This window comes from Anolis sagrei, chromosome 3 (assembly GCF_037176765.1).
Source record: "Anolis sagrei isolate rAnoSag1 chromosome 3, rAnoSag1.mat, whole genome shotgun sequence".
Classification (NCBI taxonomy): domain Eukaryota; kingdom Metazoa; phylum Chordata; class Lepidosauria; order Squamata; family Dactyloidae; genus Anolis; species Anolis sagrei.
In genome coordinates, this window is record NC_090023.1 from 146,744,321 (window position 1) to 146,759,365 (window position 15,045).

Sequence of the window (15,045 nt, forward strand, 5' to 3'; positions counted from 1 at the left end):
AAGGAGAACACCCTGACTGCAGTATGACTGCAGTACAGATAAGAAGCAAGTCTCAAATAGAGCTTTTGATCTGAGAATATGAATGCATAGAAACACATATAACAAAAGCTGGGTTACTGTAAGTTTTTTGGGTTAGGTTGCTGTAAGTTTTGAGGTCTGTCAACCTCTGAGGATGCCTGCCATAGATGCAGGCGAAATGTTGGAAGAAAATGCTTCTGGAACATGGCCATACAGCCCAAAAAAACTTATCGCAACCCAGTGATTCTGGCCATGAAAGCCTTCGACAATACATATAACAAAACTTTGCTCATCCCACCTTACAATAACAGTGGCTCCATTAGCATGGCTTCCTATCCTAAATAATACTTATATGGTCAACATAGAGTCATATAATGCAGTTCAGTGCCAACACTGATCATATAATGTAGTTTGCATTATATGCCAGTAGAGATGGAGACTTAGAGATGCCAAAAATAGCCGGTCAGCTGTCATTTTCATTTAAAAAGAAGCAACAAACATACTCCTAGTAGACAGAGAAAGGGACAACCTCCAGATAGTTAAATTGGACCAGGCAGTTTTGCAAGGTCTAGGAAGTATTGCACAGACATACTATATCAACTCCCTTCCTCCCAAATAGCACTTTGACTTTTCTAGTACAATCTAATTTTTTTAAAAGACTGTGGAGATTTTTGTTGATGTTGACAAAACAAGGTGTGAAGGTGGATCCTTTAGAGCAGAATCACAATGTTGATTACTTCCAGAAGTATTGATTTTTTATTTATCGCTATCAAAAGCGAACCGGCAGTACAGTTGTAATGTATTTTTAACAACACATACAGAAGCGACCAGAAGGGACTTCCAGAAGTATGAATGACATCAATGTCTTTAGCCAAAAATGGAGGAGTGATGAAGTAGCATACCTTATTGAGGAGAAGAGAATTGTTGTCCTCCTGCAAGGACACAGCAGCAGTAGATGTACTTTTGAACAACTTTTGATAATTTTTTTATCCTGAAAGGTTTTCAATCAACTCTGTAGTGATGACATGATTCACAGGTTGATTCTAGGTCTTGTTTAATGCCGTCTTGAACCATGTTAACACCAAGTTGCAGGTTGTTCTGGAGTTTCCTTGAAAATCTGGAGCAAACTGCAAGTTCAGGCCCATGTAAACAGTTGGGATAGAATCACCCACAAGATTTTACATAGACAGCCTACAGTTTTCCTCCTGTTCTTGTAGCAAATCATGACTTTGTTATCCTCACTGCTCCAACCCATAATAACCCTCACTACCTGTGCATGCCTAGAGAGGTTGGAAGTGCCTTCTGTTGGTCTCAAGGACAGAGGTCATTATTTGTAAGAGTGGTCTCCAAATATCAATGTCCTTGCGCTCCATGTAAAATAATTTGGTTCTTTGAATATTTTCTCCAACAGCAGAACTGCTGCTTTCTACATAAACAGATAGACACCCTACTCTATCTTGTGATTAAGCTATAGGTTTGGTATATCTCATGAAATGGCTGGTGGCCGTCATCGCTCAAGGTCTGGGGTAATGTCAGCAGGGGCGCAAGGATGATTAGAGAAGAGAGGGGGGAAAGAGGGGTGATTCCTTCTCTCCCGGCTTCTGTGTCCCATGTTACTCTGGCACCTTGGCTAATGTCACTCTAAGCAATGAACAACAGCCACCAGCCATTTTGCACCCGGTGACCACTGCTATGACGAGGACAAGAGAGCGACAGTAAGGGTAGCTGTCCAAGTGTGGCACTGTTGGCTGCTCAGGACTCCTTTCTGCCTCCACAGTGGCCAGGGGTGGGATATGTGGGGTTTGGCAATAAGGACTTATTCCCTCCTCTGAAGTGTCTGAGGGCTGATCTAGTGTTTGTTGTTGTGGAATTGGCCCTGGAATGAAATGTCCCTGTAGGACTGTTCCTAGAAGAGGCATTACCCTGGTGTGTGAAAGAAGACCTCTTTTAAAGCATGCCAAAAAGATAGCAGCACCGAGAAATCCAGCAGCTTCAAGAGATGAAGATATTAGTTCAAGTAAGTGGTATAAATCCCAACATGTTTTATGCAATTAGCTCTTCATCAGGGAACTGTCAGAAAAAGAATTAACGCACACCTCTGTAACCACTGTTGGAATCTCAGTAGGTCAGTGGCTCATTTGGGAGTGAGTCATCTAAGAAATTGTAATAGATATGGACTATTTCCTTTTCTGTCACTTCCTTGATAAAGACCTAATTGCTCTTTTTAGACACTGGGATTTATATCATTTGGATTAATACAATTGACTCCTGCATCTGCTGGATTTCGGTTTCTATCTTTGAAAATTAGGTCCCTGTTTCTTTCCACCTCATCTCTTTTTGTAAGCACTTTGCCCTTAGGCTTGTATGCATTGTTACTAAAAAATATGTTTAGGTTTGAAAAAAGTTTATTCCTTGATTAATTAAGACCATGTGTAATCACTTTCAAACTTTTTAAATTCCGCATAATACTAATCAGCACTAAATGTATTTGATTTATGAAATTAAGTTTTACAAATGAAATATAAATTAATGTCTTAATCAAATTAATTAGTTAGTCATCCTAATAGGAAAGGGAAATAATGAGATGCAGGTGGCCTCAGCTGAGGTTCTAACCTTGTTACCACGACAAGGGAAATTAAGCTAAATTTTAGTGCATGCTTAAGAGTATATGGCAATTATTTCTATGTATACCTGTGTATACATAGAAATAATTTCTTTTGAGACTGATTGGAGCCAATGATAGTAGAACTAATACAATTCCAAACAACTAAGTTGCTGGCTCAGAACTTTCTCCAGATAAGAGAAAATGTACTTGTGCTGTTAAACAAAAATGTATAGTCTGAGATCAAGATGTGATTCCCTTTGTGACATGCTATCTCAGGAACTAGCAGTCCCACAGTTCCTTGTGCATTGACAGGAGGAAGGGGCAGCTAGCGGGATAGCTGAAGCACTAGTCTGCTGAATGTCAATGACAGAAAATGTTCTAAAACAGACAATTAAACAGTTTTTTGAGCACTTAGAACTACATGTGATCACTAATAGCCAGTATGGGATCTTCAAATAAAAATAAATTAAAAATCTTACCATTAAAAAAGCAGAGGTTCTAGCTTAGTAAAATGGCAAAACGCTGTGGCTGCCATGTATCTTGATTTTAGTAAGGCTTTTTGGCAAGTATCCTCTCTCTGATATCCCCGTAGATTCTTTAATAACATATAGATTACAGCAGGCATGGGCAAACTAAGGCCCGAGGGGTAGATGTTCCCCCCTGGACACTTAATTCAGGCCCTCCTAATTTTCCCTGTCCTCTCGGCATAGGACACAGTGGCCTGCCGCATTCTTATGCAGAAAGGATAGGGGAGGAAGTCATACTGCTGCTGAGAGCCCTCTGGAGCACTCTCAGCCACCATATGCAAGTGGCCCAAGGAAGGCACACAGTGGCTGAGAGCCCTCTGGAGTATTCTCAGCCAACGTCTCTCTTTTCCTCCTCCCGGCATAATGCTGAAAGATCAACCCAAACATCGGGGGAGGAGGATCAGGGAGGAGGATCAGGGCAGTCGCCACATGCCTCATTTTCCTCCTGGCATAAGCATGGAGCAAGCAGCCCCATCTTTATGCCAGAAAAACAACCTGAGGATGACCCAGGTCCTGCCCCAACTTCTCCCGGCCTCATCTCTCAAACCAGCACATGCCTGGCCACCCTCCCTCTTGGCCTAGCCCTCTTAGGCAGGCCCACGATGCGGCCCCAAGGCGAAAAAAATTGCCCATGCCTGGATTACAAGATGCTCTTGTTAAGTGGATATGTATGAAGTGACAGACTGAACCCATAGACTGCTCACTGACTGTTCCTAACTGGAGAAAAAATGAGAATGTTATGCCATAGGATTTTGGTCTGGGTCCACTGTTGTTCATCATTTTTATAAATGACTTGGAAAAAAGGACAGAATTCAGGCTTATCAAATTTGCAGATGTCACAGGACGTGTTACTTAATATCTCATAGAACCGAGATGCAATATAACCTCAACTAATTGGAGAATTGTGCAGAAACTTACAGAATGCAAGGTTCTGCATGGAAGCAGGAAAAACCAGGTGCACAAATCTATAATCTGACAGCAGTTTGTTTGAAAAGGATCTAGGGCAGCTCCCAGAAATCCCAGCCAGTTTACCAGTTTTTAGGATTTTTGGGAGTTGAAGGCCAAAACATCTAGGGACGCACAAGTTGAGAACCTTAGCAAACCACAAGTTCAACATGAATCAGCATTGTTCTGTGGTGGCAAAAAGTGAATGCACTTCTAGGCTGAACCAACAGAACCAATGTCCAGATGAAGGGAAGTTCTAATACTATTTATTGTGGTTTGGTTAAACTCACCTGGAATGTTGCTTCCCATTCGGGAAACTACAGTTTAAGAAGGGCATCAAAAAGCTAGAACACTACCGGAGGAGAGTGAAGAATATGGCAAAGGGCATGGAAACAAAAATTTATGAGTTTAATCTGTAAAAAGAGAAGATGGAGGAGTGCTATAAAGGAAAATGGAGCAAACTTGTTTTTTCATTCTTCAAAGGTTATGGTCTGAACCAATATATTTGAAATACAGGAAAGGGGATTGTGTCTAACTATTAGGAAGAATTTCCTGATGGTAAGATTTGTTTGAGAGTAGAATGAACTACTTCAGAAAGAGACACAAATCTCGTTATTCAAGATTTTAAAATGATGTGTTTACCTGTCAATTCCAGGATTAATGTGAGGATGGACTAGTCCAGGGCTTCTTAAATCAATTGAATATGGTTTATGAACTCAACTTAGTTTTTTAGAATCAGAATTTGAAGAGGAGTATTTCTGAGACTGTAAGGAAAATCCATCAAACAAAATCAGAATTTGCTTCACTTTGTTGCTTACAGATTTATGTCAATATCTAAAACAGTCACTAAATTTCATTCAGAAACCTTTTCTATTGCAAAATATTTCATGATCCAACACTGAGTTGACATGAGCCCATCTGGGGTCCTGACTCGCAGTTTAAGAAGTATTGGACTAGATTACCATGAGGTCATATCAAGTTGTATAAGTCTCTGATTCAATGACAGGGCAGATAAGATGCTGTAATAATCAAGGACATTGATTCCAACCCCCCCCCCCCCCCCCACACACACACACACACCCCTGATCTGCAATCAATGTTCAGTGAAATGTGCAAAGGGTCATGGCAGAAGTAAGAACATGGGACAAGAACAATTACTGAAGAGCTATTTTTTAAAGTGTGAATTTGCAAAACAGGATGACAGTATGGAAATAATTATTTTGCAATTAAATCAGACAGCACAACAAGACTTTCAAGTGTTTCCAATTCACAAAATATGTGTAATTAGAGCAAATGCATCAAGGGGACCAACTGAAAAGTTACAGAAATGGTTAGCAGGTTCAGTCGGACTCTTCTTCAGGCTTCGTGGTATGGTTTACAGAAATGGAAAGAGGACTTTTATAGCATTTTAGCAACTTAAACAGCAGTCAGAATCAAAACAAAAACATTTGTTTTGTGACTAAATCACATATATGTATTTCATGAGATTATTATGCCTTTGGGCCTATTTAGCCCAGTGGCTTCCAACTACTGGTACTTAGACCCTGATCAAGTACAGACATAGAGGAAACTGAGCTGAAAAAAAATAGAAGGGCTCACTTTATAGATGATATATGGAACTAAAAACATACTTTTGAACCAATAAAATATTTTCTATGGCAGGATATAGGAATCAGACAGCAACCCTAGTCAGTATTGCCAGTTGGAAGGAATGATAGAACTTGCAGTCGAGCAACATGTGGAAGGACAGATAATTCGCACTCTTGTCCTTTGGCCAGCAAAATTTAGAGCAGATCCACTCAATCTGTTGCTACTGTTAAGCCCACATATACAGGCAGTCCCCGAGTTACAAACAAAGGACTTACACATTATTTATAGTTAAGAATGGGGGTGAGACATCAGGAACTGAGAGAAATCTATCCCTAAAAAGGCAAATTCACTTCTCCTGAAATCATAAGGAAAAGGTGTCTCCACTAAAGCTTTGCCACCAATCTTTGTTTCCAAAACAACCCAATTTTTTCAAAATCCAATTATCACAGGGACAAAAAGTGAGAGGAGAATCTTCTGAACAGGGATGTATACAGCAAAACACACACTGCAGAGGTTTTTCACCCTTCCTCATGCTCTCATGCTATCCAAAGCATGTGTGCATGCATATATATATATATAGAGAGAGAGAGAGAGAGAGAGAGTTACAATTAAAAATGTACCTGTTCCAACTTACATACAAATTCAACTTAAGAACAAAACTACAGAACCTATCTTTTTCATAACTTGGGGACTGCCTATAAGCGTATTCCAATCTGGCTGATTCAGTTGATTGACTGTAATTAAGATTAGCAAATGGATTAAGGATTCAATTTAGCTAAGTCTGTGAGGGTATAAATATCAGTAAAGAGGTTCAGAGAGATAGTACACAGAATGCCTGCAGTTGTGTTGTACATTACAGTGAAATGTTTATGATACACTTGACAGAAAGTGTGGAATAACACTTGACTTTAGACAAGCTGATTTATTTTTAAAAAGGTCCAGCTTCAGGATTCTACTGAGAAATTTAAAACTTCTAAAATGTAAAACTTCTACAAAATAAAGCCTGGCTGCTCATTGGAGGGAAGAATAGTAGAGGCCAAGATGAAGTACTTTGCTCACATCATGATAAGAAAGGAAAGCTTAGAGAAGACAATTATGCTGGGGAAAATGGAAGGAAAAAGGAAGAGGGGCTGACCAAGGGCAAGATGGATGGATGGGATCCTTGAAGTGACTGGATTGACCTTGAAGGAGCTGGGGGTGGTGACGGCTGACAGGGAGCTCTGATGTGGACTGGTCCATGAAGTCACGAAGAGTTAGAAACGACTGAACGAATGAACAACAACAACAAAGTAATGGTTCTCAATACAATATACTTTCTGTGAAACCATCACAACAATTAAGTAGACAACCATGAGATACACTAGATAGCATTTCGTTTTTGGAAAGATACAAGTTGATACTTAGGAAAGGCAAGGAAATGTCACTGCATAGTCACAAAGATTTTTGAGAGCCTTTTGACCTGAGATTACAAATGGCGGGACTCATCTGCTCCAGTAGTTACAGTACAGGTAGAGATGGAAGGATATGATGGTCTCGGGAATTATTTTTCCTCTAATGTTTAAGTAAAGCCCATCAGTTCCTTTAAAAAATCATTGTGTGTGTGCATGGTTGCCTATCCACATACTTTTGGAAGGAGGAAGTTTTTAGTTCTCATTTATGAACATAGGAGAAAATGAAGAGTCGGTTACTTCTTAGCAATATAGAAACCAGAAGTGCTGTGATGAGATAGTTCAGTGGTTAAATAATAGAACCTCTGGCTTTCTTTTTGTCTCTCTTTTCTTTATGTTTGGTATGATAAAGTGGTATGCAATTGAACATTAACTTATCTTATCAAGGCTTAATTTCTATGAGAGGATGGTGAAGTGGGTTTGTGACAATCACTGCTTTGATCAGAAAAAAATAGCTTTTTTCAGCACTGTTATTCTTTTAACTTGATACTTAAGAAAACATGGATTTTCTGTGAGGCGAATCAGCCACATAAACTGTATTCCTGTAGGGACTTGCTTTCTTTTCTGGGAGGACTATAGGTGGGTTGTAGAGCTGTAAGGTCTTTCTCTCATGCCCAGGCAGGGTGCACCATGTCATTGTCTGCTGACATAAAACTAGATTATCATGGGACTGTTTGTTTTTATGGAGTTTCAACAGGCCCAAGTTGGAAGTGTATACACAATGTAGCTCAGGTATGGGCAAAATAAGGCCCATGGACCAGATGCAGCCCCTTGGGTGCTTACCTCCAGCTCTTCTTTGTTTCCCTGTCTTCTCAGCATAAGGACAGGGGAGGAAGACATGCAGCGGCTGAGAGCCCACTGAGGACTCTCAGCCACCATGTGTCTTGACTTCCTCTTGACATAAGGACATGGTGAGCCGCCACATCCTTATGCCAAGAGGACAGCCAAAGGAAGATATGCAGCATCTGAGAGCCCTCCGGATGGCTCTCAGCAGCCACATGACTCTTCCTCCTCTTGGCAGGAAGGCACATGGGGCCACCATGTCCTCCTGCCAAGAGGAGCGCTCCTCCAGAAAGCCCTGCATGGCTGTGTATCAAGCCCTTCCTGTATGCCAACCTCTCCCATGGCATCCCCCCTGATGCCAACCCTCGCCCCCCTCTCCCCAGTCCAGCCTGCTTAGCCTGGCATGTAGCCACCTCTCTAAAACGTTTGCTCATATCTGGGTTAGCTCATTGATTGTAGTCACTTTTTGTTAAACTCACTTATGTATCTTGTGATAATGTCCAATGCTAAATAGACTCCTATTAGTGATAACACAGTATAGCTAGGTGTAAAGGGGAGACAGTGGAGGGTTCCGCCCTAGAATTGGAAAGAAGCTGTTCCTTAAAAACACCTGCAAGATGCAAGGATGCTGAATCAAAGCAAACAAGGAGACACAGGTGGACTAATTGGAAGGAGGGAGAGGGAATGAAGGAGTGGATATAAGAGGGAGAGTGGAAGAGGAACAGGAGGCTCCATTGGACTTGAGTGGTTGGCATGCTTGAATTCAAGGAGTTGCTAAGAGAACCTCAAATGACTGCTTAAGACTTGTTTATCATAAGCAAACCAACAGAATGGATGAACGTCCTTATGATGTTCCCCTGCCTATGGGGGATGCTGGATCTTCTCACACTAGGTAACATCAAATTTATATGAGTTCCATTCTATTTTAAGTGGTTTCTGAGGGAGGCATCACTGAAGGTCTAAGGTTATTCCCTTAGTGAACTAAACACTGTCTGGAATTGAGTTAATATTTTTAGCACGCATGAAGACACATGTTACATGGAAATGATGGGTTCACATTGGAAGAGAAACTTAAATATGGAAACCTAGTAGGCAGAGGAAAGGATTCTTGTAGATTTACAGCTCTCCTTTGTTAACCATTGGCAATTACTCTGCCTTCAACTGGAACCTATGTTTGAAAGAAAATAGGTGGGTGCATGCACTAGAAGGTATGGCAAGGATGAAACGTTACCCTCCCTCTTGACACCTTTCCATATGCCCCTCCATCTGTGATTGTGAAGGTTGTCTGTTGAAGTAAAGTGGATCAGTGGATGACTTTCTTTTTGCAGAAATAACACAAATAAAGAAAACAATACTTATACATACATAAACATACTTGAACAACAATTACATAGATAATACACAGTTTCTCTTGCCAACATACACCTGTATATACATAAATTAGCTTTACAAGAGGATTTTCTGCTTCCCTTTTGTCAGTTTCTCTAGAGTTTAACTTTTTTCTTCCAACGTATATCAAGGGAGTTATTTACTTCTGCTTGTTTTTACATGAACAAATGAATATCTCAAGAGTTTATGTTTCCAAACTTTTACGAAAAGTCTTTTCCTTTTCTTCAGATCTATATTGATAGAAACGTTTCCATTCTTCCAGCTATATATCCATATTTCATTTAGAAAAATTGCTAACTTTTCACTATCCAGTCTTCTATCGTTAGTATTTTTTTTCCATTGTTGAGCATCTAGGATTCTTGCCACTGTTCACATTTGCAGTGGATGACTACTGCAATATAGGTTTCCATATTTAAGTTTCCCTTCACTGTCTAAACATATCAGTGATATAGAAACTAGGTCGAACACAAGTGAATTGTGGATAGTGCTCTAATTATTGAGGAGAGAGAACTTTAAGGAAAACCACAAGCTTCATCCCCACTTACCACAATTTCAGTAAAAACATATGGCTTGTGGAAAAATTTTAATGTAATGTCAAGAAAAACTTTGGTGTTTGTTGCCCTCTCTGGAGCAAAACTCCACATACTCGTGCTTTTACCATTCACTCACATGCACGCAATATAATCTTGTGACCAAAAGGAGAGCTTAGAGGAATTACTTTGGGGACTACAATTCCACTGGCCATAGTGAGCCCAGGATTCTGGACACTGTAGCCCAAAAAGTAAGTTATCTACGTTCTGTCAAAAGAGCATCCAAAAGTAATGCTTTCACTTCAAACCTTGCATATCAAGGGCATTCAGACTCCAAATCTAGAAATTTGTAATAAAAATATTCTAGTTAGCCTTAAAAATGATGTGATAGCTTGTGTGACACAAAGTTAGGGTGTTTTTCCCCCTACGGAGGATTCACAAATTGTAAAGATAGCTAAAAGGCATTTTTGGGCCCGGGCCTTAGCTGGGAGTGGTAAGCTACTGTCCTTGGGCGCAGTCTGGAGAGGCAAGGTGTGTGTGTGGTTTTGTACCTGCTAGCTGCTCCTCTCCTCATGGGCCTTTCTCCCTCTTCATTTTGTCCAGTTCCCAGTACAGCATCCCCTCCCGTCTCCAGTGCCTCCAATGATCCAGTGGGCTCCTACTCCATTAACGGGATTCTGGGAATTCCTCGGTCGAATGGTGAGAAGAGGAAACGTGATGAAGGTAGGGGGAGGGAGGGGCTCATCCTCCCTTTTTCTTTCCTTTTCTGGTCTTTCTTACTTTGCCCCCCTCATTCTCATTCTTTATGTCTTTGCCCCTCCCCACTGCCACTTCTAAATTCAGTCTGCAGACCAGGGCTTGCAGGTATCTTTGCATGAGAGATGACAGTCAGATTATAGAGGGCTTCTGCACACAACCTTGATGGTCTAGAAACTTTTTAATTAGAAGTTACACTCTTCAGATTACTGGGAGGCAGCAAAACCTCTTCCATTCTTGCAGCAAAATCCATTTGTCTGTTTATAGCTGATAAGCACACCCTCTCATTCAGGATATTATTCTGGAAGCAAGTTTACTCTCCCTGGCTTTGCAAATCAAAGCCAGCAAGAGGGCAATTCTGGAGAGGTATAGTGACCTTGAAGGAGCTGGGGGTGGTGACGGCTGACAGGGAGCTCTGGCGTGGGCTGGTTCATGAAGTCACGAAGAGTCGGAAGTGACTGAACAAATGAACAACAATAGTGAACACGTAGGCAGGGCGCTTTTTCTCACTATTATTCATCATCTGAGACAGAGAGTACAGTTTCAGGTGGAATAGTTTAAAGGAGAGAATTTTTAGAGTAAGGAGAGTTAAAAGCGAGTTGAACTCTTAAGTCTTTTCCCCCCATAAACAAATGTGTATGTAGTGAAAATTGGGAAAATATCTGCTTATTAATCCTCCACCTTGTGCGACTGTGGAGCAGAACAGATAACTCCACATCTGTATGCTTGTCCACAATGTCCTGCCTCATGTACAGAGGAAGAGTTGTTGGAGTCTTATTTTCCCCCACAAACAAATATGTATGTAGTGAAAATTGGGAAAATATATGCTTATTAATCTTCCACTTTGTGCAACTGTGGAGAAGAACAGACAACTCCGCATCTGAATGCTTGTATCTGTATGCTTGTCTGCAGTGTCCTGCCTCATGCACAGAGGAAAAGTTATTGAAGGCTACAGACAATGCAGTTGCTGTTGCCTGCTTTTGGTCAAAAGATATTTAGTCGCTTGTGCTCCTATTTTTATCAATTTTATACTAATTTATGCAGTGCTTTCAATACAAAATAAATAAATAACCTACATATACCATGTGTCAGTATTAATCTTGAAAATGTAACCCTGTAAACGTAAGCAGTCATTCCACAGAGTATTTTATCTGCTCATAATCTTCAAAGTTTTTCGACAGTGAGTCTGTGAGTGGCTTTTCACATAGACATGGATCAGAGTTTAGTTTGCATATACAGGTTTCTGCACAATAGAGGATCATAGATAGAACATTTTTCATACTAGTAGCTACAGTAGAAGTCAGATTATCTCTGGCTAGCTGTTGATGGAAAAGTACAGGAGTAACATTACTAATCTGTGATAGAGATGTATAGAGATGAGGACCACGCAACATTGTGTTTCTTTCTTTCTCTTATATTTCTATCACATCTGAAGCCATTTCAAAACATAGCTTTAATATGACAAATGGAAGATAGCCTGGTGTTACAGGCTGGGCTTTTTTGTTTTAGAAAGTGCAAGAGGCCATAAAGGGATCAGCTGTTTTAGATCTGATGCTAACCAACAGGGACAACCTTGTTAATGGGGTGGATGTGGTGGATTCCTTAGGCAGGAGTGTCTATGTTCTTCTAAAGTTTGTTATACAGGGAAAGTCAAGCGAAGTCAGACATGCATCCTAGACTTTAAGAAAACTCATTTCAGAAAAACTGAGTATGATCCCATGGTTAGGAATACTAAAAGAGAAAGGAGTTTGTGAAGGATGGGAGTTTCTGAAAAGTGACATACTGTCATGAGTGCTTTGATTATGTGTTACTGAATGGCAGGAGGTTGGACTAGATGTCCCTTGAGTTCTCTTCCAAATCTATGATTCCGTTTTTCTATGCTAGAAAAGGATAATGTCACCTTCAGCGTGACTACAGATCAAGCTGAATCACAGCCAATCCAACAGTCCAAACTGCCTTAAAACCACAGAGTACTCCCTAGTTTCCTCAAAATTTGAAGAGTCACTCAACTTTGTCCAAGAAGGGACTCCAATGGTTTTAATCCAACCCCAACTCCACCTCTGTGACCCCCACAGGCTTTTGGCTACTGACCGGAAGGCTTGGCAAAACCCAGAGATAACTGTTTACTGGAAAAATTGGATATAATAATTGCTTCCTGTTTATTAGCTTCCACTATAAATGTCTTTCACTGAATGATGTCTTCTTCTGTATACAAAATGTTGTTTATCAGTGTTCAATGGGTAGAGGAAAGGAGTGGTGCATTTATAGATAATGGACTTCATGGTGCTAGCTTGAAGTTTCAGGAAATTGCTATGTTTCTTTAGATCTCCAGTTAGGGAGAAAAATGGCTGAACAGTGCTGGAAGAAGATGTTTGATGTTAGCCTGTGAAGTGGCCTTAAAGTCCCCTCTCCACTGTTGCTAGCTGAAACCAGAGATCTCTGTTGTTGTTGTTGTTGTTGTTGTTGTTGTTGTTGTTGTTGTTTACATATACCTTCAGTATATGTGTGCCAAGAGTCGGGTCAAAGGGGTTGGAATAAGGAAAGAAACTGAAGAGTTATATACTTGGACTCATCACATCATTTAGAGCAAAGTAGAGAGAGGAGTGGTAATGTTATATGCCTTGTGGGTCTTCTTGTTGTAGAAGTCCTGGCAACAGCAGTGCACGGCCTACTAGGGGAAAATTCCTCGGGGCTAGCAGTGGTTATTATGACATAGCCAACACACATTTTGGTGCTTCAAATGTTAGACCTGCTTCTGGATATATTTGACCCACTGATTACAAAAATAGTTTTTGAGATACAGAACATATGGGACATAGCAGCCTTCATCAGCTCACCCATAGAAAATCATAGTAACCATATCTAAGGAACTAGAGCTGATGCAGTCTATCCAATGCAGTTTTCTGAATCGGTGCCACGAATAACCCTAGGAACAAGCCTAAAAACCAAAACACCAATATTTTTTTATGTTGGGCGGTGTTATATTATCTTATTCCTTTGTAAACTGTTTCCTCCATAATGGGACACAAGGCTACTTTCAAAATATTAAAACCAGGACAAGAAAGAATGATGTATAGAATGCAAAACAGCACAATACAAAAAGCTCATCACTTTTAGTTCCTAAAAGTCTGATTGAATAGGGAAGTTACCACTTTCTGGCAGAAGAAAGGGGTCATCCTAGCCGCTCTAGGTAGAGAGCTCCAAAGTTTTGGAGCTGCCATTGGGAAGACCCTTAGTACCAAATGAATCTGAGAAGGTAATAGGACAGGAGGGAAGGACCTCTCCCAAAGACTGTAAAGCTTTAACAGTCTTATATAGGAAGATACAGTCTTTCCAAAAACTTGGATCTAAACTGTGTAGCACTTTATAGGGCATAAACATTGTTTTGTATTATGGTTGGCAACCAGTGATGCTGTTGTAATTAAAGTGATAGAGGCTCCTTATAGCCAGCCCAGTTTAACAGTCTGGATGAACAGAAAAGTCTTTGGGTTGAAAGTAGACTAGAATTTTATTATTATTATTTTGGTTGTGTCAGGAGCAACTTGAGAAACTGCAAGTCACTTCTGGTGTGAGAGAATTGGTCATCTGCGAGGATGCTACCCAGGAGATGCCCAGATGTTTTGATATTTTACCATCCTTGTGGAAGGCTTCTCTCATGTCCCCGCATGGGGAGCTGAAGCTGACAAAGGGAGCTCATCCGCGCTCTCTCCGGACTCAAACCTCCGACCTGTCGGTTTTCGATCCTGCTGGCACAGGGTTTAACCCATTGCGCCAGCAGGACCTCCTAGTAGACTAGATGACCTCTGATGATCCCCTTCCAAAGCTTGTATTCTCTGGAAGCTGTGAAGATATGTGGGGCAAGATAGTCAACCACTGATAAAAGAAAGACCCGATAGGCTTGTAAAACAAAGCAAAGATGACTTGAAGAACCTCTGACAGCATTAATTCATCATTGCACAGGCTTCCCTATTTTTCCTTTCATGTTTCCATTATATTTGTTTGTAAAAGTGGAAATCAATTTTGAAGGTAATTTTCTGGAAAGAATGAAAGGGAGGTAGGAGGGCCAGGTAAGGCTGAGATGGGAAAACAGGAAAAAAATATTTAGGGCAGGCACAGCCCAGGGGCAGCTCTTGGCAAGGTGAAAGAAAATTGCATATTCAATCTCCATCCATGAATCTCCTTCACCACTGCCCGCCTCCTGCTCAGCAACAATGAAGGCTTCCTTCTCTTTGCAAGGCAGGCAAGAAGGCCAGAATACCAGCACTCACTTTAAATTCAGGGTCATTAATTCACCTGATTACTGGCGGAGAAGAGAAGGTTGCAATAGCACCTTTTTTGGAAAGGGACCCTATGCTTCCAGTCCCCAAAGAGAGGAAGGAAGGAAGGAAAGAAGGAAGGAAGGGAAAAGAAGGGGAATCTCTGTTTTCCTCCAGAATTGAAACAGGCAAGTGGAG

At 40.8% G+C, this 15,045-nt stretch overlaps 1 protein-coding gene across 5 annotated transcripts in view; it reads left to right on the plus strand.

The window, feature by feature from the left end:
* Positions 1 to 15,045, plus strand: part of PAX2 (paired box 2) — a 137,340-nt gene that overhangs the window by 60,981 nt on the left and 61,314 nt on the right. For 4 of the 5 annotated variants that reach the window (XM_060769227.2, XM_060769224.2, XM_060769225.2 and 1 more), the window contains exon 5: positions 10,439 to 10,558. The exons of the other annotated variant lie outside the window; for it this stretch is intronic. In XM_060769227.2, the coding sequence (XP_060625210.1) occupies positions 10,439 to 10,558 (120 nt within the window). The remainder of the gene's footprint in view (positions 1 to 10,438; positions 10,559 to 15,045) is intronic. 5 annotated transcript variants of the gene reach the window in all.